Source organism: Cavia porcellus, unplaced genomic scaffold (assembly GCF_034190915.1).
Source record: "Cavia porcellus strain 051 isolate PalLab524CR breed Dunkin Hartley unplaced genomic scaffold, mCavPor4.1 scaffold_2, whole genome shotgun sequence".
Lineage (NCBI taxonomy): Eukaryota > Metazoa > Chordata > Mammalia > Rodentia > Caviidae > Cavia > Cavia porcellus.
The window spans coordinates 146,386,384-146,411,776 of NW_026947485.1; the positions used below are offsets into that span (position 1 = coordinate 146,386,384).

General features: G+C 32.9%; 1 protein-coding gene across 21 annotated transcripts in view; it reads right to left on the minus strand.

The window, feature by feature from the left end:
• Ppip5k2 (diphosphoinositol pentakisphosphate kinase 2) overlaps window positions 1-25,393 on the minus strand; it is an 86,344-nt gene that overhangs the window by 55,454 nt on the left and 5,497 nt on the right. For 17 of the 21 annotated variants that reach the window (XR_010046458.1, XR_010046456.1, XR_010046459.1 and 14 more), the window contains exons 2-14: window positions 24,240-24,616; window positions 20,895-21,090; window positions 17,991-18,081; window positions 16,925-17,010; window positions 15,814-15,968; window positions 14,408-14,509; window positions 12,652-12,813; window positions 11,407-11,528; window positions 10,105-10,206; window positions 9,021-9,107; window positions 8,132-8,207; window positions 7,938-8,047; window positions 617-702 (exon numbers count right to left, since the gene is read on the minus strand). Coding sequence is in view for 16 of the 21 variants with exons in the window: in XM_063245509.1 (XP_063101579.1) it covers window positions 617-702; window positions 7,938-8,047; window positions 8,132-8,207; window positions 9,021-9,107; window positions 10,105-10,206; window positions 11,407-11,528; window positions 12,652-12,813; window positions 14,408-14,509; window positions 15,814-15,968; window positions 16,925-17,010; window positions 17,991-18,081; window positions 20,895-21,090; window positions 24,240-24,353 (1,489 nt within the window). In the remaining 5 variants the exon portion in view is untranslated. Of the gene's footprint in view, window positions 1-616; window positions 703-7,937; window positions 8,048-8,127; window positions 8,208-9,020; window positions 9,108-10,104; window positions 10,207-11,406; window positions 11,529-12,651; window positions 12,814-14,407; window positions 14,510-15,813; window positions 15,969-16,924; window positions 17,011-17,990; window positions 18,082-20,630; window positions 20,673-20,894; window positions 21,091-24,239; window positions 24,617-25,393 lie in introns of those variants that run through there. The other 4 variants (XM_063245512.1, XM_063245511.1, XM_063245499.1 and 1 more) reach the window with 3 other exon arrangements.

Sequence of the window (25,393 nt, forward strand, 5' to 3'; positions counted from 1 at the left end):
ACATGATGCAACAAGTGGAAAATTCCACACCACAGAACTCTGTCTCACATATAAAATTATTTAAAATATTTTATTAAGATTTTTCAGACTACACACAAGGCACATACATACATATATACAAACACATATGTATATGAATAAATGAGTTTTGGGTTTAGAAGTGGGTCTTATCCCTAAGATATCTTAATTTGCACAGGAGAACATTTCAAACTCTAAAGAAGTCTACAATTTGAAAAACCTCAGATCTCAAATGTTTCAGGTAAGGGATATTTGACCTGTATTATTAGTATTATTATAATTGTATTTGCCATCTGCCATTTCTCCATTAAATGACTGCTCCAATCCTGCTTTTTCTTTTAAAAAGTACATGAATCTGTGGACTTTTCTGTTGACTGCTCACAGCATACCAACCTTGTTTAAATGCTCATTTAGGTTTACTGAGTGGAGGAAATATTACTAATTCATTTTAGATATACATTGTATATTCAATTTTTAATTCAGCATGCCAGTCCCTAAATTACTAATTAGAAGATGGCCCAAAAATAAGCAACATGGTATAGAAAGTCACTATATATACATGTCACTATATTCACAATAAACATTATGAATAACATACCTTCCTCTTCACTAGAGGTTTTAGGACACCCATGTGGGAGGTAAGTCAATTGGACCTTACGATTTATTCCAGAAAAATGACCATACCTGAAAAATAAAATGGCAAACAGAATAGACAATATTAACTGTTGATATAACCTCTTAAAGAAACACTAAATCTATGTGGAAAAAAAACTAATTCTCACAAAATCTGAACCACAGATAGCCAGTCTAACCCACTGTAAAATAATAAATACAGATCTTTTCTGTAAGGAAGACAGTTCCAAAGAGATGAAAAGGCACAGAAATATGCAAAAATATAAATATAGGTATTTTATATCATTAAATATACAAGACTATAAGGAGACTGATCAAACTAAAAGAAATTAAAATGGGAAATTAGGCTCCCAAGGTAAGGTGGAAGCATAGAAGTAACCTTCATGCACATCTGGGAGCAGTAATGAAGCAAAAGAAATAAGTAAAAAGGACACAAGGAAAATCGTAATTTTAAAATCGTACTTTTAAGGAAACAGCAACTCAGACTCCAATACAAGTTACGATTTTTTTGCCCTATGTTTGCTTATGCTTCCTAGGCTTGTTTTATTCTTCCAGTCCCATTAAACTTTAATAATGTAAATTAGGTTAATAATGTAAGTACACAAATTAGCTTAGTTGACAGTTATAGGCAGAAATGTAACAAAAGGATAAAGAAATAGATTCAAAGGGTTCAAAGAATGTTTTAGGCAAAACACCTTGGACTACTCCTCTTAAAGGATACCTGAAAACACAGACAGACAGACAGACAGACATACAGACACACACACACACACACACACACACACACACACACACATTCTGAACCCAGATAGTAGTAGACCTTTTTCTTAAAGGTGCATCATCTATTACCTCTAAGCAGGCAGGTTTCCCTTTCATCCTGCTTAATAATACCATTTTACATCTCCCACAGATGTGTCCTGAAATTTTCTTCTGTGACAAGACTCAAGAGATCCCACCTCATCTTTAGGGGAATTCCTTGAACCGTACCAGGTATCAAGAAGAGTCAAGAGTTAGAAAGGAGAAATTATATTCTGAGGAAGGGAAGAGGAAATGTCCCAAAATTCAAGATGGAAGTGACAAAAAAGCAAGCTAAAAATGAGAAATGGAAAGGCAACAGGGAGACAAGTACAAAGCAGGGGGTTTTGGGGGCTGAGGCACATGGACGTGACTCCTCACATATAAGGCAAACCTGAAGGCAAATCCACAGAAGTGTAAATCCACCAGAGGGTTGTGGAGTGAACACAGATTTTCTAAAAAGTCTCCCACGGGGCAGTGGGAGCCCCGTGCCGAGCAGCCAGGAGCCAGGCTCTGCACAGGCAGTGGTCCGCATGGGCTGGATCTGAAGTGGCCTGAACTAAGCCCACCCAGGAGATTACCTGCTTCCTCTTGCTCCCTACTCCAACACAGAATGTGGTGCCCTTTCTGTGCTCCCCACCCTACAACGTTTCCATGGATTTGTCTACCACATTTGCCACATCCCTTCCCTCATGCACGCTGAGGGGCCACAACTACACAGCTCGACTGAGGACAACTGACGCTCCCAGAGCACAGGCAGGAACGTGCACCCATCCAGAACCTCCGGGGGGCCTGCAGCGCTGAGGGAACAACACACCCCAACTGGTGCTGCCCTTGGAAAGGCGGGAAGACTCAGCACTCACAGAAGACGAGACAGTGAAGCTCATGTGGAGCGTACACAGGGGGCCTCAGGTGTGACTCAGACCCCAACCCCAAAACTGTTGAATTCCAGGTCCTGGAAAGAAACTCCACTGTCCAAACACGCCAGTGTGGAGAGCTTTGGGATTCACTTTTCTTTTTCTTTCACTGATTTTCTAGCCTTTTTCATTTCTCCTCCATTTTTGTTTTTCTTTTTTCTAGTTGGCTTTTTCTTTTCTGTTACTCATATTTGTGTCTATATTTTTACTTTTTAGCTGTTATTTTTTTATCTCTCACTCTTTTCTTTTTCTCTTTCTCATCTTGTTTTTTAATCAATTTCATTCAATTCCCTTACCACTCCATTTTAATTATTGCTGTATCTTTATTTCTTAGAATGTCTACTAATTTTTAGCCTTTCAGTTGTCTATACATTAGTATTGCCACTTTCTTTGCTATTGTTAATAGTGGTATAGCTGTGCTCATAAATGGTTTTCGGTGTATTTTATTCTCTGGTTTAACTTCAGACTGTTGCTACTGCAGTTTATCTTGTCTGAATGGTACTGTAAAGTGAGCCCTCAAAAAAGGCTGGTCACTAAGAAGACCCTCACATGGAAGAGTGGAAGACCTATCTATTCCCGCATATCCCAGTGTTGAGCATAAACCTCAACATTTGAAACACAATGAGTATGAAGAACTAAGGGAACATGATTCTTCCAAAGATCCACAACTAGTCAGTAACTGAATGCAAAGATATCAAAATGGGGAAAAGACTGCATAAAGAATTCAGAATTTCAAAAAATTTTAAATGATCAATGATTTCAAAGAAGATACAAATAAACACTGAAATAAAGTGAGGAAGACTGCAGGATAAGGAGAAATTCTACAAACAGATTCTGAAGAAAATCAAACAAAAATCTTGAAAAATAAACCTCAAGAAGTTAAATAAAAGAATTCAATGAAAGCTTCACTGGAAGTTTTCAAAAACACAGGATTAAGGAGAAAACAGAATTTCATGACTGATTCATTATCATACTCAAACAACAACAAAGAAAAATCAGGAAACCAAAAAGCTGAAAAACTATGGGACACAGTTAAAAGACCAATCCAGGCACAAGTAGCATGGCCAGAATGCATACCCTTGCAATATACTATAGCTAAAATGCCAAGAGAAAGAACAAAGGGAGAATTATCAAGTCAGTTATAAAGGGAAAGCCACCAGAATAATTGCAGATTTCTCTGCACAAACTCTAAAAACCAGGAAGAGATGGAATGATATATAGCAAATCCTAAACTGCAATATTCAAAAAGTTAATCTTCAAAATTAAAAGAGACACACTTTCCAAGATAAGCATATACTAAAGAAATGTATGACAGCCAACATAGAGGAAAATATTTAAAGGAATCCTACACAAAGAAAAAGTAAAGTAGATAAACAAATGGGAATTAGAAAATAACCAAATATTAGAAAAACAATATTAATAAATCAATAGTTATTCTGCACATCAACTAGCTGAGAAAGAAATGAACAGAACAATTCTATTCACAATAACTTCAAGCAACAATAAACTAAGCAATCAATCCAATCAAAAAGGTGAAAGACAAAGAAAATCATAAACACTGAATAAAGAAATTGAAGGTCCTGAAACATAGCTCAGCAGCACAGCACTTGCCTGGCAAGCGCAAAGTCCTGAGTTTGATTCCGGCATATACAAAAGTAAATACATAAATAAATATCATCATATTAAAAAAATTGAAGAGCAGAAATTGGAGATACCCCCATGTATATGGAAGGAGAGAATCAATACTATAAAATGGTCATGCTACTGAAAGCAATCTACAGATTCCCTGATGACATTCCTCATCCCAAAATTCACATGAAAACTCAAAAGCAATTCTCAGCAAAGAGCAATGTTAGAGCCATCATAAAACCTGATTTCAAATTATAGTACAAAATTTAATAATGAAATAACATGGTACTCACAAAAACAAACAAATCAGACATGTCACCAGTGGAATAAAATAGAGGGTATGGAAATAAAGCAACACAACTATAGTTATCTGATTCTTGACAAAGAGAACAAAATATATATGAGAGAGAAGACAGATTCTAACAAATGCTGCAGGGAAAACTGGGTATCCATACACAGACAATTTAAACCACATTCTTCTCTTATTCTGCACCAAAATGGATCAAAGGTGCCTGCTTTGGCAGTATATGTACTAAAACTGGAATGATATAGAGAGAAATATCATGGTTCTTGTGGGAAAATGACATGTAGATTCATGGTATGTTCTATATAAAAACAAAAACAAAAACTAACGGGTCAAAGGCCTAGTAATAAGACAGCGACAGTGACCCTTTTAGAGACCAAGCGCCCGAACTGAAACCCCAAACACCCTTATGTATTGCAAAGTGCCAACATCGCAATGAAAGCTGAACGGTCGGGTGCTGGGTGATGCTGGGGAGAGTTGTATCGTGTGCCCGCTGTGGAATGTGTGCGTAGGCTCGCCACCCCTGGATATGATGTGATGTGAACTCTAAAACTGCTAGGAGGAAACAGGAAAACACCTGATATTATAGACACAGGCTACGACTTCCACAAGACTCCAAAAACACAAATTAGTAATAACAATCAAAAATGGGACTACATCAAATTTAAAAACTTCACAGCCTAGAAAAACATTCAAATGAATTTTAAGATTCTTCTCTAGCTGTATGCTGTTGGTATTTTGATTAGAATTGCATTAAATCTGTATAACAATTTGGGAAGTACGGTAATTTTCACTATGTGGAAATCACTATTTTCACTATGTGAAATTATGTGGAAAGACTATGTGGGTTCTTCTTACCCAAGAACAAGGGATATTTTTCCATTTTCTAATATCCTCTTTGAACTTCTTTTTTTAGCATACCATATTTTTCAGTGTAAAGATTTTTTGCTTTTTTTGTTATATTGATTCTTATGTATTTCATTTTTTGGATGCTATTATAAAAAGTGTGGTTTCCCTAAATTTTCTCTCAATGAGTTTGTTATTTGTAAACAGGCATGCTATTGATTACTACGTGATGATTTTGTATCCAGCAAGCTATTGTGATAAAAACAAAACAAAACAAAACAACACAACATGGTACTGGCAAAAAAACAAAACAGGAACCAGTGGAGCAGATTAGAAGATGCAGACACAAACACATTCAGCCAACTTATCTTCAACAAAGGGGCCAAACCCCTCACTGGAAGAAAGACTATTTAAATAAATGGGGCTGGAAAACTGGCTTTCCACATGCCAAAGACCCATGTCTCTCACTGAACTAAAATCAAAATGGATCAAAGATCTAAATATTAAAACAGAAACACTAAATATACTGGAAGATAAAATAGGTAGAAATTTTGAAGACATAGGTGTAGGTAAAGACTTTTAACAACAAAACCCAGACCGCAAGGGAAATATTACAAAGAAACAATAACTGGAATCTCATCTTATTAAAAAGCTTTTACACAGCAAGGGAAACCACCAACACAGTGAAGACACAACCTACTGAGTGCAAAAAACTTTTGACAGCTGTTCCTGAGCCAAGGAACTAACATCTAGAATATATAAGCGATTCAAAAAAAATCAGACTTCCCAAATGTCAGTCCAAAAATGGGTTTCTGAAATGAAGAGACACTTCTCAAATGAAGAAGTACAAATGGCAAATAATATGTGAAAAAATAGTCAACATAACTAGTCATTCAAGAGATGCAAATTAGAACAAACTGAGATTCCATCTCACTCCAGAAAGAATGGCTACCATCAAGAAGTCAACCAATAACAAATGCTGGATGGGCTGTGAGGAAAAAGGAACCCTTCTCCACTACTGGTAGGAATAAGAATTGATGTAATCAATGTGAAGATTCCTCAACAAACTAGGATTAGATGTGCGATTTGACCCAGTTAATCCCCTTCTTGGTATCTTCCTGCAAGACTTAAAGACATCATACCAGAGCAACGTACGCATATCTATGTTTATAGCAGCACAGTTTCTAATAGCTAAATCTTGGAAACAGCCCAAATGCCCACCAACTGATGAATAAATAAAGATGTATTTTTTAAATACAATGGAATATTACACAGCCACAAACAAGGACAAAGTGGAGGCATTGCAAGGTAAAGGGATGGACCTTAAGATCAAACAGGGGCTGGAGATTTAGCTCAGCGGCATAAGCGCCTGCCTTGCAAGCAGGCAGTCGTGAGTTCGATCCCCGGTACCGATAAAAAAGAAAAAAACAAAAAAAAAAACCTAAAAAGATCAAACCCTTAAGTGAAATGAACTGAACACACATGTAAATATCACATTGTTTCTCTGGCACAAGAAACCAAAAATGCAAATAAGGGCTACAATGTATGCTAGATATTATGAAACAGGAAGAAAATGCTCAACTGGGAAAGGGGAACTAAGCAGGAGGGAAGGTGAAATGAAGAAAGGAAGAAAACAAAAATAGAAAAGATGGAAAATGGACACAAATTTTTGTAAATAAGGAGAGGAAGTAATAGAAGGGAAGATAAGGTAATGGAAAAAAAGAAGGTAATTAAGGAAAGTCACGTACATGTACAAAGTCTCTATTATGAAAATGATCGTTATGTATTTTTAAAATGTATCATTAAACTTAATAAAAAAGTAGAATCAATCAGCATAGCGAATACAAAATAGGAGAAACTCTTTTATCAGCTACTCATCCAACAATTAATACTTAAAATGTACAGAAATCTGAAAATACTTAATACTGAAAAAAGAGAGGGACACACAAATAAACTGAACACAGTTTCAGGGTACAAATGACCAGTAATTATATGAAAATATGCTTAACATATCCAGTCATTAGGGAAATGCAAACCAAAACTACACTGATATTCCATCTCACCCTAATCAGAATGGCTACTGTCAGAAAGAAAAGATAAGAGAAATAAATAAATACAAAGCACTAGGGAGGATGCAAGGGAAAAGGAACCTTTCTACAATGGTAATAAATATGAAATTAGCATACCCACTATGGATAGAGATGCCTCAAAAACTAAACACAGAACTACCACCTGATCCAGCTCTTCCACTACTCTTTGGTGTACACCCAAAGAAAGAAAGTGAGTACACTAGAAAGATCCCTTCATATCCACACTGATGATAGCACAAGTCACAGTGCTCTACATGGTAGCCATTCTACTATCCACCAATGAAAAAAACAAACAAAACCAAAAAATAACTACAGAAACAACGCATATATAGCAGTATTTTTCAGCCATTAAGAAAAGTATATCATCTGCAACAAAAGAGAACTAGACATCATGTTGAAAGAAGTAAGACTCAGAAAAACAATTCTGCATGTTTTCTCTAATAAGTGGAATCTGAAAACTATGAAAAAAATAAAGATAAAATTGAAGGCAGACTATGATTAGACAAAAGGAAGAAAATAAGGGGGCTGGGAGCAGCATGCAAAGGAGGGATCGGCAGGATAGACATGATCAAGAGAGGACATGTACAACACACCCCACTGAAACCCAGTATTCTATAAAACTAATATGCACTAATACAATATATTAGAGTGAAAGTCATAAAAAACAGAGAAGTATCAAAATTAAGAGCTTCAAAAGTTACTCACATCTCTAATACAGTCTTAAGTTGTTCAAGTTTGGACTTGTTTTCCTCAATTTCGGAATCATTGTTTTGTCCTAGTTCCATAAGAAGTTGTCGGGCAATATCAAGCACTTCCTATACAAGATAGTTAAAAACTGAATTTTTATGTCATTTTACCATTAAAAAGTTTAAATATGACAAGAAACTAAACGCACTTGCCTGTAATTGCTTTGGCTTTTTAAGTTTTAACTTCCCTGATTTGTAGCCGTCACATTTTTCAAAAAGATCAAAAAATCTAATAAAAGAAAATAGAGCACCGTTACACTTACAATAATTAATAGGCCCATCATATATTTAAGCTAATGAAGTGAGGTACAGCATAAAAACTGAACACCATGACTTTCACGCATTATGCGTTCTCTTTGCCTGCAGTGGACCACGTCCCTCCTCCACTTTCTGCTGTCCTGGAGATGGGGTCCTAGATTGCCCAGGCTGGCCCTCAGTTCCCTGACTCAAGTGAGCCTCTGCCTCAGTCTCCCTGTATCTGCAACTATAGCTGCACTCCACTGTTTTTGGTTTTGCTCCTCCCCATTTACTATGAAACCTACTACCTTCTTAAATCATGACAATCTGTCACCATGTTACTTTTCCAAAGTTTTCCCATGGTGGAAATTAAATACATAATTTTTTGTGATGCTGTGGCATATTCTCTGAAGTATATACAAATTAACAAATACCTTGTCAACACATACTCAATGACTTAGGTTTTCAAATTTCACCATCAAGCATTGAATAGAAATAGCTTTCTATTGACTTTCTTCTAGAAGGTTGAGAGGTTAATTCTCAGAATTCGATGTAAGAGAATGATAGACCAAGATTCGAGAATATCTTTACAACAATAAGTGAAAGCCAGGTATTTATGGATGTTAACATATTAATTTCCAGATGCAGCATATTTTTAATAAATATGTATTCAATGTTTTAAATATTAATTCCAAATATTTAGCATGTAAAAGTTTTCTATATGATATATTAATCCGAAGAACATAATATGCATCAGAACTTGAATTTATATCATTAGAGTTAAATTATCCTTCTTGAGACATACTTTTGGTGCCTCACTTCCATTTTCATTTTTTGTTTTGGTGTTCTATCGCCATGGCGTATGACAGCTATGACACATCTAAGTTCCATCCTGAAATTAAGAACAAAAAAGTTTTCAAATGTTTAATAAGGATTTGTGCTATGTAATGCAGTTTAATACCAGTCATTGATTTAAGGTCCTCTTTTACCTTTTCAAGTTCTTCCCCATGAAGAACAGTACTTAAAGTAAGCTAGTCTTAACTATATGAAATTAAACCTTATGAATAATTTAAGAGCTAGAGGAAGGGATGATAATAAAATATAATACACCTCATCTCAAGAGATTCCAGTGTTGACTCTTGGAGAAAAGTATGTGGAATCTGATCTCTGAATATCTGCCCTACAGCATTTGACAAGTATAGACTGTGATTTCTTTAAATCAAAGCACAATAAAGCTCTTCCTGATGGCTATAATATTTACACATTTGCCAAATTTTGCCTGTTTAAGAACAAGTATTTAAAACTCCACTTACTGGAAGATAAAACTATTTTAGAAGCATGCTCAAATTAAGGTCTAACTGACTGTTAAGTGTGAGCTGCTGAACAGAATCCAGCAACACATTAATAAAAGTTATCTGAAAAAAATTGTGAAGAAGTATGAGAAACGCTGACTTAAAAACAAAATGGTTTTTCCTCCCATCTGACTTTTCAGGATATTTAACACATTAACATAAATCTCTCAACTGTGAACACCTGAATTTTCAATAAGTAATCTTTCTTAGTGAAATGTTAAGAAACACTTTAGCAATATTGATCTAATTATTTTACCTCAAGATATACGTTGAACAGAGCTGAAGTTGTATGACCACTATGAACATTTAAGTAATATACTTAGGATGTTCCAGGATTCTGTTTATAAAAACATCAGAGATTTTTAGTCTAGTGGACCTTTGTAAAAGCATATAATCTACTCATTCATAGTCAGACCAAATTATATGAAAATATATATCATACAGTCCTTGTGGTCATTAAAAATTTATTTTTTCTTACAATACAATTAACTGACAGGAAAGCTCAAAAGTTTGCTGATGAAAAGAATTCAAACGTACATAGTTCCAGATGTAGTTGGTACAATTGGAATATCTTCAGCTTCTAAGGGTATTGACCAAGGGATATGAAATTGTGGAGCAAGCTCTCGCATTACAATGTTTCTTCGAGACAAAAAACAAAACAAAACAAAAAGTAAAAAGTTCCTTTAAAGATAGAGCTGGGACAGGATAATAAACAATCATAAGGCACATTAGTGAATATATAAAATTAACCCAAAGAATCAATTCTGATCAAGAAAAAACAGATTACTACTTCTAAATTGTTGTAAAAGAGCATTAAGAAAATGCCACAAATTTGAAATTTATGTGTTTTAGTTTTAAAATATAAATCAATATTGGAATTAAATATATCACTATCATTTCTAATTGCATACATTCTAGAATTCAAGATTCTTTTCTGTGAGAATATTGATCATTACTTTTATATTATTCACTGAACCTCTAAAATCTCATTCTCATGCTTTATTTTTTGGAATAGGGATCAAACTCTGGACCTTGCACTTGTCAGGCAAGTGCTTGTGCCACTGTGCTAAATCAGGCGTATTTTTAACAAATCAGTTCTATACTAATAAGCAGAACAATGTAAACACACATAAGTAATATCAGGTTTTGGTACTTTATACTTGTGCTAAAATTTAATGAAAAATACCCAATTTCATTTTAAGGATAAGTATACAAATTTTGCACACATGCAATAAAAATGCCCCTATTATTAAACATTTTAAAGTATTAAGTTTCCTATGGCTTTGCCACATATACTTGGAAATTTAAAAAATAGTTTTTGCTTTGCCAATCTTCTCAAAGTATTAAGGAAATAGATCAAAGAATACAAAAGTACTATGTCTATGTGCAGTAAGTTTTTAGATTCATTTGTAATTTTATGAAAACATCTTCAAACATCTAGTATCGTAGAAAGAATTGCAAAAATGCAAAAAAATGCTGAATTTCAAATATCTATTTTACTAGAGCATTTATTTCATATATGCTAAATTTTGTATAAGCAAATAAGACAATGAAATCTTTCAATTATTGTTACAAAGTAAAACCTTGAGGGATGTTTTGATTAATCACTTCTAAATCTATGAAATTAAAGTCTAGGCCTTCATTGATAATAGTCATAAATAAATCTACCATTGATACCTTTGAATATAGTTCAGGATCTGGCCATCTTTGAAAATATATTTTATGAACACTGAGTTTTAATCTAGAATTTTTTTTTAAAAAACCTATTCATCTAATATTAACAAGTATTTGATTTCTGAATCACTAGTAGGCAAAAGAGAAAAGTTAATAAATACTTACCCAAGTATTTTTGCACAATCATCATAATACTTCATGGAATTCTTCACAAAACTGAAGCCATTGACATCACAGACATAGGACTGTCCATTTGCCCGTAATAAATCAAAGCCACAAACTGTTTGCTATTTAAAACAAGTTATATGCTTTAACATTTAAATTATTATAATTCAGTTTTCTAGTCTTATTGAAACAAATACTCTATAAATGACTAGAAGTTTACTGGTATATGTTGGTTTACTTCTTGGTAAGAAATTAAATAAATAAGTAAATAAAGAAACAGCAATATTCTGAGGATATACTATGTATTCTGCACAATTATTTAAGCTCCTGGTCATGAAACATACATAGAGTAATAATTCACAGAGGATTAGAAAAGCAACATAAAGACATATATCAAAATATCTTTGATTAACACTTAAAAAAGAAACAGTCTTAAGGGTTTTGATGAATAAAATTTACGTTAATAGAAATTAGGTCATCTTAATCCCTATTCCCCAAAAGAAAAAATTCTAGAGGAAGTGTTTAATTATCTCAGTAAATCTTCTAAAACCTGGCCAACCAGATGTGGTGGTGCACACCTGTAATCCCAGCAACTGGGAGGCTGGGCAAGAGTATTGTTGTAAATTTGAGACCAGCCTGGGCTACAAAGTGAACCCAAGGCCAGTCTGAACTGCATAGTGAGACTCTGTCTCAAAAAGACAAAAAATAAAATAAACAAAAAATAAATAAAACCGGGAAATATATATGAGTAAGTACTAGAAATAAATTTATATAAAAGAAAACCACTGAAAGGTATAAATTTCCTATTTAAATTCCAAGAATTTTCTTATGCTTTGCATTTTATGTTCAAATCATCATGCATTAGTTTAAAGTAATTTTAAGTCATATAAGTTTTGGAACCTTTGCATAATCAAATAATTTATAAGAATCCCCTAAAGCTTACTAGAGGCTAGCATTCCAAATGAATAATACAACTGACTTTTAAAAGTAGGGTAAGCAATACCCTAAACAATGGTTGGCCACAATATTCTGTATGCTTTAAATTTCTGAATAAATGGATACAATTTCCGTTCATATAGTACAGAAAGACTACACTGTACAATACATTAACGATGAACGGTTCAGATGTACTAATTATGTTCTCAGCTTAACTTCTCTAATTTTAAGCCCAAATAATGTTTCTTACTCAACAAAGTAAGTTAAAATTCCTTTTACAAGAGCCAGATGGCTTGTAGAACATCTTACCTTAAAAGCAAGGCAGACTTTCCAAGCGATTAACTTCTCTCGCGCATTGAGAATAACAGGGTATCTGACTTCTTTGCCTTCACTGTCTCGCTCTACCTTGCCATCAAGTGCTGGCGATTTCCGAGCTTCAGCATGAGCATAATCTGGACCCACTGTATAAACCTTCCATGAATGTTAAGTATACAGAGCAAATATAAAACCATGAATAATAAATTCCAAGAAAGAAATCAGTAAGAATAGTTCAGACTACAGCATTAGAAAGACCTGTCTTTACTTTACATGCCAAAAATTTCAACATATTGGAATATAATTACTTACTCATCATATATGGCAAAATTGGTAAGGTGAGGTTTCATTTTCTACAGAAAACTATTATTCCAACCATGATATTGTCCAAATTGTTTTAACAAAAGAGAGACAGAAATCGCTATAAAACATTAGAGAAGGAAAATCTGTCCCTCCTAAGAAAGATTTAAAAGGAGTGAAGGAATGAATACAAATTTAGACAAGAGAAGGAAAGGGATTCTACTAAGCAGACTTAATGAACATAAAAATAAAGAGATGAAACCTGATTCGGTAAGGGAAGGTTATTTGATACAGTTCATTCCAGAATACAAGAGATTTGTAAGACAGAGGACTGAAATATCTTTTTTGCCAGGCTTATGAATCTGCTTCTCATCTTGTGGTGAAGTGAGAATCCATAAGATAATTTTTAAGAAAAGGTTTGGTTCATGGTAAAATGTACACGTTAGAAAGAACAGTCTGAGAGAAATGACAAGGTGAGCAATTAAGATCTCATTTGCTACCGGTTGGATTCCTGGTTTTTTTATACCATGCTCTGGATGTCACAGATCTCAAAATATCTTTACAATAGTGATTTGGAAACTGGTGGTTATTAGACTCTTAGAATTGTACATGTATTATTACATCAAAAAATTTCAGTTTTACATATTTTAATAACTATACTCCAATAAAAATTGTTTCTTTCCTCATTTTTTATCCACTTATTTATTCATTTTTTTGAAATACTGAGGATTGGAACTAGGATCTCGGCAGTGAGCTGTGTCTTTATCCTTTTTAAATGAATATATAAATGCATATACCCTTCCCTAGCCTCCGAGTCCTGGGATGACAGGCATGTCCCACTGTGTCTGCTTTCACATCTGTTTAAGTATTCAAGAACATTAATTTTTAAAAGGGTTCATAAGCTTCCACTTGCCAAAGGAGTTCATGGAATGAAACATTAAGAATCCCTAAACAAAAAGAGATCCAGAACAGAAGTTACCAGAAGCTAAGGAGTATCTTTTTCTGAGACTACTGCTAAGCTCAAAATCCAAAATTATATCTACATAAACTTGTGGCTTTTTCCCACTTGGTTTATGGTGGTACAAAGACAATACAGAAATATAGACATTTAGAAATCAGACTTTGAATTTTTGTCTTTTCCTGAGCCTGTGATGCTGTGTGGCCTGACACTCTCTCATGATGCACAGCAGTGTCAGTGAGTTACAGCTTCCAGGCAGCCAAGCAATGGTGAACATGATATCCTAAGGTACACCATGCTACTCATCTACTGTTCTCAGCATGGTAAGTGCTGCAACTGATTTTTGGATGTATGGCATTTGCAACTTTCAAAGAATTGATCATCATCATGTAACCCTGATTTGTAAGTTAGGAGCATCTGTATTTTAATCCATTCTATGAACACCAGTACCACTGTAATATTTAAAATTTAAAAATACACTTCCAATCGTACCTTAACATCAGTACCATCTGTGGGCATAAACTCTTCATATATATATGAACCTGTTTTTCGTACATTGCTTTCTGGGGAATACACACTACTTCTACTGCCAATCTGAAAAGAAAAAATGTCCATAAAAATAAAAGCCAAATTATTTTCCTCATTTTAATAATACAACTCTTATTTACCATCTATTCCCATTTTAGAAATTTTCAAATAATTGATTAATCCATATTTAACAATGCCCATTATGTATTTGGTACCATATTATTTTGTGCTGTCTGTAAATTATACAAAAGTTAGACGGCATAAAAAAACAGTGAACACAAAGAATTGCCTCTAAGATTTAGCCATGCTGGGACATGTTCATTTTTTCTACTACAGCATTTTTTACTGTCTAAATACACAAGTGTGCATTTATTTTCCAATGTTAGGTTGTTTTCTAAGCTTTGGTTATTAAAATGATGTTGCTCTAAATATTTTTTAAGTGTTACCATACCATATGTACACAATTGTGTTTATAAGGAATTACTAAGTGGCTCGTGTTTACTTTCAAAACTATTGCCAAAATCTTTTAGAAACTATTTTAACAATTTAGTTTCCCCAGCAATATGTAAGAATGCCAGATATTCTACATTCTTGTCTGTACTTGACATTGTTAAGCTCTAATTTTGGAACTATAATGGATATTTAAATGCTATATTATTGTGTTTTTTAATATTTTATTTTATTAGTACATGTTTGCAATACATTAAGTTTACATTCACTTTAGAAAGTACATATTCAACACATTTTAAATTTTTATTCCTCTTTCTCTCCCCACCCACCATATTCATGATTATGTAGATGTACTTTCAATTCTGATACACTGCTAAATTATATTGCTAAGAGGCTGAATTCTTGCCAATAATTTTAGGGGACTGCATTTATTCCTAATTACTTCAGTATTTTTTTTTTGTATTTGTCAATTCAAAAATAATATGCTATCATTATACTTACATTTCATTTATCTTAAACATATATTCATATAAGTAAAAGTTATTGGTATTGCTTTTTACCTTTTCTATGAATTCTTTTATTTTCCTAGAACTTTTTCTAAAACTGCTTACTAGTAACTGAACTTCTAGTTCTACAGAAATATAAATGAAAGATAAAAGGAACAACTGTGTAAAATCTTGGTACTTTGCAGACAGGAATATTGCATAATAAAATTAAATAATCAGCATGACAGCTTGCTTTTCTAACACAATTTGACATCAATTTTATGAATTTACCTCTAAACAAAACATTTCAAGGAGTTCAATATTTAATCATAATTTTATGAAATGTTTGATTACTTTCTATAAAATCTGTATTATCTTTTTAATAAAACATACATAACAATGAGGAACACTATATACAAAATTACAAAGGTTCACCTTTCTAAAAAGCCTTTGACTTCCACCTCCAGCAGAAGTTGGATAATAAATGTAAACATTGTGGTCTTCTGCACTGACTGGCTTTTCTACAAATGGCTTTTGGAAAACTTCCCCATTCACTTCTACGTGATCTTCCCCTTCAATCAGATTGCATTCTGCAAGTCAAATAGCAGGAAAAATTATATATTGTATTATATTATCTAGAGTACAGTTTTCTGAACTAAAAAATACAATATACTCTGCTTTCCCCCAAAACTATTTTTAAGCTTTCCTAGTAAAAGTAAATTTACCTTCCTTTAATAATATTCATGAGGGAGGGAAAAAATAAATAAACCTTTTTTACACCAAGAATTCTCAACTGTGACTGACTGCAAGTTATAAGCACCCACATTGGAAGCTTCTGGAAAATTACTGACATAGAATCTTGGGGGCTAGGGAGTTTAGCATAGACCTTTTTTTAAAACCTCCCTCAGGATTCTAATTTGCATCTAGGGTTAAAATCTTGTTTTTCTTCAGTCCTCCAAAGATTAATATCACAGTACAGTAATCAGCAGCAGTAGCACATTTCTCTTTGCAAATCTACATTAGCAATTAGTGCTTTTGAAATGGATGAAAGCACACTTCAGCACAGCAACTTCCTGTTCCATTTATATCTTCTATTTCCTGCCCCACGAATAGCTTACACACTACTTTGTAGATAAACAGAGGAAAAGGAATAGCAGGTGCTTTCATACATTAACACTATTATTTCAGATTTTCCAGTTCTCAGATATCTAACCTTGGCATGACAGCATATCACAGATGAGTCACTTGCTCTTTCTTAATCAGTGCAAATTTACTAGGCAATCTGAAAATTCTCTTTTGGGATTCTCAGACATATGTCAAATGCAGACCAAAGAAAATTAGGATAAATAATCCTAAATTACCAGTTAACCTTTTACCTCATAACAACATACTTTAATTGAATATAATGCTTGCTATTTTAATCCTTAAAAAATACTAAGTTAAATACTATGAATTCTTTAAATTTCTTTTACTTAATAATTGCAGAGAAGTAGCCAAAAGTAAGTCAAGTACAAAAGGTAACTTGTTTAAAATCTCTTCTTTTTACCTTTGGGGTTATTTGGATCTCGGTTCAAAATTGCGTAACGAGGAAGTAAAATACCTTCAGCTTGAAGAATACTATATACTTCTCTCCTAAAGAGAAAAAAAAATAGACCTATTGTTTTAATGCTCAATTTCACATGAGTGTATTATTGTATTTTGTAAAATATATTACTGTTCTGTTAATCTAATATTGTCTACTACTATTAATGCCATTGAGCATTAAAAAAATAAACATCATTTCAAATACTGAAAATATTTTCTAAGGAAATGCTCATCAATGACAGCAGAAATTGAATATTTATGTAGCATATCAAAATGCCAATTTTTAAAGCAAGAATGTAAATGCTAAAAAAATGGTTAAAGTTGATATGGCCCACTCATAGAATATAACCTGACCATTAAAATTCTTGGGCTCAAATAATATTTAAATATATTGCTAAGAGGCTGAATTGTTGCCAATAATTTTGGGAACTGCATTTATTATGGTGAAATATATACAGGACATTAAGAGAATGCTATTTCTAGTTGATAAAGTCTGACTTTATATATGCATTGCTTACTATACAAAAATATGGTAGCTACCATATGGATCAGCTTTATGATTTAACTGTTCAAAGTTCTTAGAACAAGGATCTTATATATGCATATACTTGTAATATATATATAAGTATGTACTTGTGCAAACCTAAGAAAACTGTTTTAAATGTTTAGAGAGTAGTAAAGCTACTGTCTGATAGAAAAGAAAAAACCAAAAATAGAAAAACAGAAAATTATAGGGTCCTTACTTTATAAAATATTTTCATATATAATCCCCTGGTTACACAAAAAATAAAATGCTGGTGAAATTGTCCGGGTGGGTATCAGTGAAACATCAATTAAATAAAATACATAAATATATGCTTAAAATTTCTTTCAGAAATATACTATTTTGATTTGTTCAATGAATGCTGATACACAGAATAAAATATTTTTAAAACTTTATACATCTTAGCATTCATTGTGTTTATAGTACTACATACTAAATAAATGTTAATTTTCATTCCCTTAATTTAGCCAACTTTACCACTTACCTGTCTTGTATGCGATACTGCATATTCAAGTCATTGATTACAAATGGATTCCTGAGTTTTGCATAGGCAACTGCTTTGTCCAGTGGAAATCCTAAGAACACATATTATTAACATAGTCTGTACCGTCTCAAAATAAATTGGCATCTATAACTTTAGCAACTTCAAGTGTTGCCACTGCCCAAAAAATAACTGTTATGTACACACTGCCTTCTATAAAATGTATAGAATATACAGACTCTGATTTATTGTCTAGTATTAAATCTCATTTTTTCCTAGTTAAGGTAGTTGATAGGGCACACCAAGTCAGTGGTTATAACCAAATTAGAGCACCGACATGTTATTTGATGTATGACTATTCAAAGTCCTTTGATATCCTTATATACAAAGAAAAATCTATACATAAATAGCAGACTACATCACAATCACTTAATGATTTTAAAAATACACTGCATAGGTAACTTCTTCATTTGATATTTTCATGTCTATACATACAAATGATTTGATATTTAAAGAACTTACGTATGCTTCAAAAAGCCAATACAAAAGTTAACTCACATGCAACACACAAGCTCAAAGTATAAATGAGCTCATTCATGCTGCTGCTAGGTCACTGTTAGACAACAAAATTAATTTCTTAAAATTGCTAGACTTTCATTGTCCTAGTTAAAATGTAAACACAACAAATGGCATATATGCTAAGAAGAGGCATAAAAAATTTAAAGAATTATCTATTGATTGATATTGGGGACTAAATTCAAGGCTTCTCCACAAAGCGCCATCTCAGTATTTTTTTTCAGTTTTCTATTTTGAAACAGGATCTCCCTAAGTCTGTAAGTTGCCCAGGTGGAGCTTGAACTTGAAATCCTCAACTCAGCCTTGCAGAATGCGGTAATTCCAGGAGTCTACTGTCACACTCTGCTCTGAACTTTAATGTTCATATTTAACTCTTGATAGTGATGGTAAAGTCTCCAGTAGTATCCATCAACACACACTAGTGAGAGAGGCAGCAGAGCCAGCCTGGAGGTGCATGCCTATCTATAGTCAGTCCTGGCACTCAGGATGCAAAGACAGGAAGACTGCTCGGGCCAGGGGTTTGAGACCAGCCTAGCATTCAAAAGTATAAAGTAGTTCACAACCTGACTCCATCTTTCACTAGCTATGAATGTAACTTTAGGCAAACTTATTTAACAATGCTAAACTTATGATCCTAACTGTGAGTTAGCATACCAGTCTTACCTAGAAGGATATTTAAGATATTAAATAAAAATTATGTCAGTATAGTACCTGCTATAGTAAGTGCTCAATAAATGCTACCTGTTATTCCTTAAGTGACAATGTTTTAATAAATATCTTTTTTATAGAAAAGCATAAAAATAGCAAGCATATACAACTTTAGAATTTAACTAATGAATATTAAATATATTAGTAAAGATACTATATTTTTGCAGCATTAGAAGAAAATTAAAGAGAAAGCATTAGCATGTACCAAAATTTAAAAACAAAGCTCAAGATTTATTCCTAAATTCCTTAGTTTTCACAATTTAAGCAGAGACTCTCTACTAAGAATCAGCTACAAATTTCATATTCTTCAAAGTACTATGAGGACTCTTAGAATTTCACTCTTGAAAAGACGTCTCAATATCTCTGATTTCAAGCCTCATGGGGGTGGGGGACCAGGAATTAAACTCTGGACCTCACCCTTGCCTGGTAGGTGCTTATACCATTGAGCTACATTCCCGACCCCTCAAGCCTCCTAACAGAATTTAACAAGTAGAAAACAGCTATAGTCAATTTTCTCTTTTTTCCTGATGTTACAGAGAAACATTTTCTTTATCAGGAAATAGTATATGAGACGTGGCTTGGACGTAGCACTCAGCTTTTAGAGGCAAATACATGATTCTATCAAAAAAATCACGTGACTGTAAGGGAACAATATCTTACCCTCAATATAAGCAAGTTTTAAAGTTATCTGAAATAAGGAGTGTCAGCAAAGATCAGAGCTTTGATTCCTCATTTAATAATGAAACTTAACTTATAGTAGAGGAGCACAAAGTCTCAAGCACGCTTCCTCTTCCTCCTGTTGAAGTGGGACTTTAACAGCTCAGACTACAGATTTTAGTAATGATTAAATATCATGTGAATAATTTACAATGGAAAATTATAGTTCTTAGTGGGAAACTCACTTAACTCATAGATTTTTAGGTTACAAGTTTTCAGACATAACACTGATCAGTAACTGATTAGTGGAACTTATCATTAAATAATACTTAGTATACTGATTAATAAAAGCTAGAAAGATCTAAAATTTTAAATATTAAGTTCTTAAGAAATGAAGTATAAATACTGGTATAATAAGACTAAGATCATTTTCCAAGTGGCAAAAATATAGGGCTTAAAATATGCAATTATTCCACGATTTATCCTGTGAAACTTAAATGCAAACATTCAAAGAGCTGATTACAACCTTAATTTTAGTATTAAATACTGAAAATCATCCAAATGTTCAGATATTAGTTAAATATGTTATGGTACAACTACCCAATAATATACTAAGCTACATTAAAAATGATGTTATTGAAGAATGAGAGAGATTAAAACCCCTCTTGATAAAACACTAAAAAAAGTTAAATGTATACTTACACAAATGCTATGACACTAAATTTAAAAAAATACAGAAGAAAGCTGGAAAGAAATATATCAAGATATTAACACCACTTTTCTATGAGTGGGTTAGTTTAATTTTATTTCTGTATTATTCAACATTCTATAATTAATTATGTAATAATTTTTAATCAAAAAAGAGAAAGGACATTCCCCCCTATTTTTATTTTATTCAACATTCTATAATTAATTATGTAATAATTTTTAATCAAAAGAGAAAGGACATTCCCCCTTCTTTAATACCTTTAGAATGGAAAGAAATAAGACAATCACATAAGGGCCAATTTTCCACTGGTTCATTCAATATAACTTCCTCTTCAAATACTACTACTGTGATATATTTAAATAAAGAGATCCGTTCCAGAATTTCCTTCATTGGCTTGGATTTAGATTTCTTTGCCATGGAACATATTCCAACTACAATCTGCCTTTCTGGAGGCTAAAACAGAAACAAAATAAAAAATCAGATTAACTTAATATGAATTGTAAAATACAGCTATCTTAATTTCATTTCAGAAGAAGATGAGGCATGTAATAAATCAATAAAAGTGACACTTCAACCAACAAAAGCATTTCAAAAATTTTAACCATAGGGGCTGGGGATTTAGCTTAGTGGTACAAGCACTTGCCTGGCAAGCACAAGGTCGAGTTTGATCCCTGATTCAAAAAAAAAATATTTTTAATCATAAAAGTTATAATAAAAATTTTTAAACAAAATAAATTTTCTACCAAAGGGGGGAGAAATTTTAGATAATCACTTTCAGAACCTTTTCACAGTTTTCAAACTTAAGACTTAAAAAAAACAAAAATCCCTTCTTTTATTGCTGCTAGCATTCATATACCTTCCTCAGAGCAGAAAGGAGAAATAAGTACCAAAATGCACCTAATCCAAAAGGTCAATGGAACCAAGATAAAGAAATTTATTTGAAACCAGGTATGGTGGTGCATTCCTGCAATCCCAGCAGTCAGGAGGCAGAGGCAGAAGGATTGCCAGGAGTTCAAGGCCAGCCTGGGCTACATAGGAGACCCAGTCCAAAAAAATCTCGCCTAAAATAAGATGAAGTTCCAACTACAAAGCTACGAGGTATTCCAGTACAGTATTTTTATCTACTGAGCTACAATATGGTCACAAATGATAAATTCAATGGAAATTTTAAAGAAAGCTCTATTGCTAACAGATATCAAGATTTTTGATACTCCAGTCTTCACAATCATTCCTACTTATGGCTCAAATGTCATGAATCAGTCTAAACTAAGAAGGCAGAATACAGAAACAGTAACAATCAGTACTTCATGGGTTTATAAAACTACTCAAGATTCACTCTAGAATTCTAGCATTCAGGTGTCTAGAGATTTATCAACTGTATAAAGTGGTATTCAGTTTGTCATTTCCTCTCTTTTACATGATTTTATATATTTCATATGATGACATAATCTAGGTTCAAAAGTGTATTAAACTTTCTCTAAGAATTTAATTTTATGAAAGAATAAAATTGGATAGCCCTGGAGTTAAGTGGTTCTTTATGCCTAGAACTGCATTTCTACATTGCTTCTTTTAACTCATGAAATTTAGCCTTCAAATCAGTATTAGATTTGATTATAAACTGTAACCTTCCCAGGATCTGCTGCCTTTATCTCTTCTGTGCATGAAATTTTACATTCAATTTATTCCTCATCAAAAAGACTTGGTGTAGCTCATTCTAATCATTTCACATTGCTCTAATCTTAAAAAAAGAAGGCAAACTAAAATATTCTGTTGTTCTATTACAGACTTATGTAATATCTATTCATGGCTAAAATGAACAAGAAACATTCACATTTAAAATATGAATAAACAAATCTGTATTTGAAGACCCAACAAAATTTTCTTATTAGATAAAAACTTAGAAGCCCAAAAATAATTTTTAAAACAAATCTATGTTATTATGTTAGATGTAATGCTTAACAAAACAGAAATTCACTTTAAAATTGTAACAGAAGAACATCTGGAATAAGTCATTGTATGAAGCTATAGGTGAAATGAATCAAAGCTCTCTGAAAGTGACAAATGAAAATTTATGCAAACCCAGCTTATCATCAATATCCCAAGAACTATATTAACTGCTGAAGACAGGATATACGAAAGTAGCTGTTAACAAAGTACTTTGAGTATAACAGAGACTACAGTAATAATACACTATAAAATGGGACAGATGTAACATACATCAAGGTACTGACATAGTATTGAGGCAAAAGTGATCAAATTTCTCTGCGGGGGAAAAAAGCAAGAAGAGTGGAAAGAGTCAAAAACATGAAGTCCGAGCATGATTTGAAGATTAAAGCATAATTCACCAGCTACTCCAAAATAAAAGTATGTTGGAGAAATCAAGAAGCACACACAAGAGCAAAATCGTGTAGAACAGCATGGAATAAATACATGCAAATAAAAACTTGGATATTACTGAAACATAAAGGCTTGAAAGGATAGGAGATATCTAGGGGTAGATTTGAAAGAGATATAAAGCCTTTAAGTGTAAGACAACTGGATTTGATCTACCAGTGGGACTGACACTGCTCAAAACAGCAGAGGAAAAGGGTAAGCCCAGGAAAGGCCGCGTCAACAGTGCTTTCTAGCCTGTGGGAGCCAATTAGCCCTGCTTTCTCTTACGTTTTACTTACTGGACTTACTTATATTTCATATGAAGAAAGTTTTGAATGGTAAGAGAAAAACTTGAAAATCATTACCTGTTTAGGAGTACCAAAGCCTACTGTATTGAAGTTTTTAAACAGTGACAGTCTAATTTGTATTTCATATATATATATATATATATATATATATATACACACACACACACACACACACACACACACACACAGTGGAATTACATATGTATTTATATGTGTATATAAACAATGTTGCTTAGAGTGAAATTACATACATAAATATAAAAAGAAAGCAATGAGTAAGAATAATGTAGGACTGATGAAACTGTAGCAGAACATGATAAATGGGTATCATTCCTAAAATCCAGTATGGGTATAATATTCTAATACATCAGAAAAAAAATATAACACACGCATATAGAAACTTGAGTTAGGCTCTCCTTCTAGCCACTCATTTTGTGGACTTCTGAACTGTTAAGAGCAGTGTATCTCACTTAACTAGCACTTTGACTGGCATTAAACAATGAATTTGTTAAGTGGTCCCCCTTCTCTAATAACTTCAAAATGATTTTTCTATTTCTTTATCTTGATGCACTTGTTACAACTTTATACACAAAAAGCTTTTTACAGCTGATATTTATTTCTCTTAGCCACTACTGTACTGAACGCTGGTACACTATACATTTCACTGAAGGAAATTAAAACAGGTACCATTAAACTCAGAAATCTCACCCCTAATTATACTTATAGTAGTATTGTAGTATTTCTTGATTTGCCATCAACTCAAAAACATAACTCATAGAAAATACACTTTTTTCAATATAAAAAGTTAACGAATTTATAAATGAAAAATATTAATTTAAAAGTCCAGTATTACTTCCCCATTAACAGTGATCAGTAAAAAATCCTACACTGCCCTCATCTCCCACCAAACAAAGAACTTACAGACTCATCCTCTTCCTCTTCCTCTTCATCTGCGTGGTGGAAGAAATGTCGGTAACTTCCAGGATTTATTTCTGTATCTTCGGGTCCAACAAAGAATCTGGGGCCTTCACTCATTTTTATTTCATTTGGTACAGAAAAAATTTAAATAATCTATATTAAAACCGCTTCTGCATAAGAAGCATCCGAAGAAGGGATTCTCTTAGACTAGTTGGCACATGTGTATCTGCTGTGTTTTGTTTTTGCTTATACAATCACTGGAAACTGTGATGATAGTTGGCAAAGGCTCCTTTGTTCTCAGATATCAGTGCTTCATTGTTGATATGCTTAAAATACAGAGAGACTATTGTTTCCCTGAGTTGATACAGCTATCTTTGTACCTAAAATGCAATAAAAAAAATTAACTTGGACAGTGTACTTCAAAAATATACATGTAAAAATAATTTTAAATGACACAAAGTCAGCACAAATACCATCAAAATAGAAACACATTTTATTTCACAAAATTAAGAAAAAAACATTAAAATGCTTAAATGCATTGCAGAAGTTTGATAAAACACAAAATAACAAAATAATCAATATTATGTTAAGTTCAAAAGTATCTAACAAATTGAGAATATTCAAGTGTTTTTACAAATTACATTAATAGTTAAGTCCCTCATATTTCAGAAGTATCTGAATATAAAAAAATACAGATAAAGTACTGTACACGGTAGACCCTAAACCATTCACAATTGGCATTATGTGAAATTATACTAACTCAGCTCGAAAACAATTTTTGCCAGGCCTGGAGAAGTACATTTGTAATCCAATCATTTTAGGAGTCTAAGGCAGGAGAATCACAAGTTTAAGCCCAACCTAGTTACTCAGTGACTTAGACAATTTCAATACAAAAAATTTAAAAGAACACTGGGATTCAATACCTATTACCAAAAATAATAATAATTTTTTGGGAATGTAACTTCATATGTAAGTCAACAGTACCAAAGGTTAGAATGAAAATAAGGTTTTATTCCAACAACAGCTCTTAAACTTGTAACAAGTTTAAATTCTTTAGCAAACCATACATGTGTGAGTAGAAGCTAAGCTCATCTACAACCTATGGAATACAAAGAAATGTGTACCTCACAGATTTTTTCCCCTAAATATGAATGAAC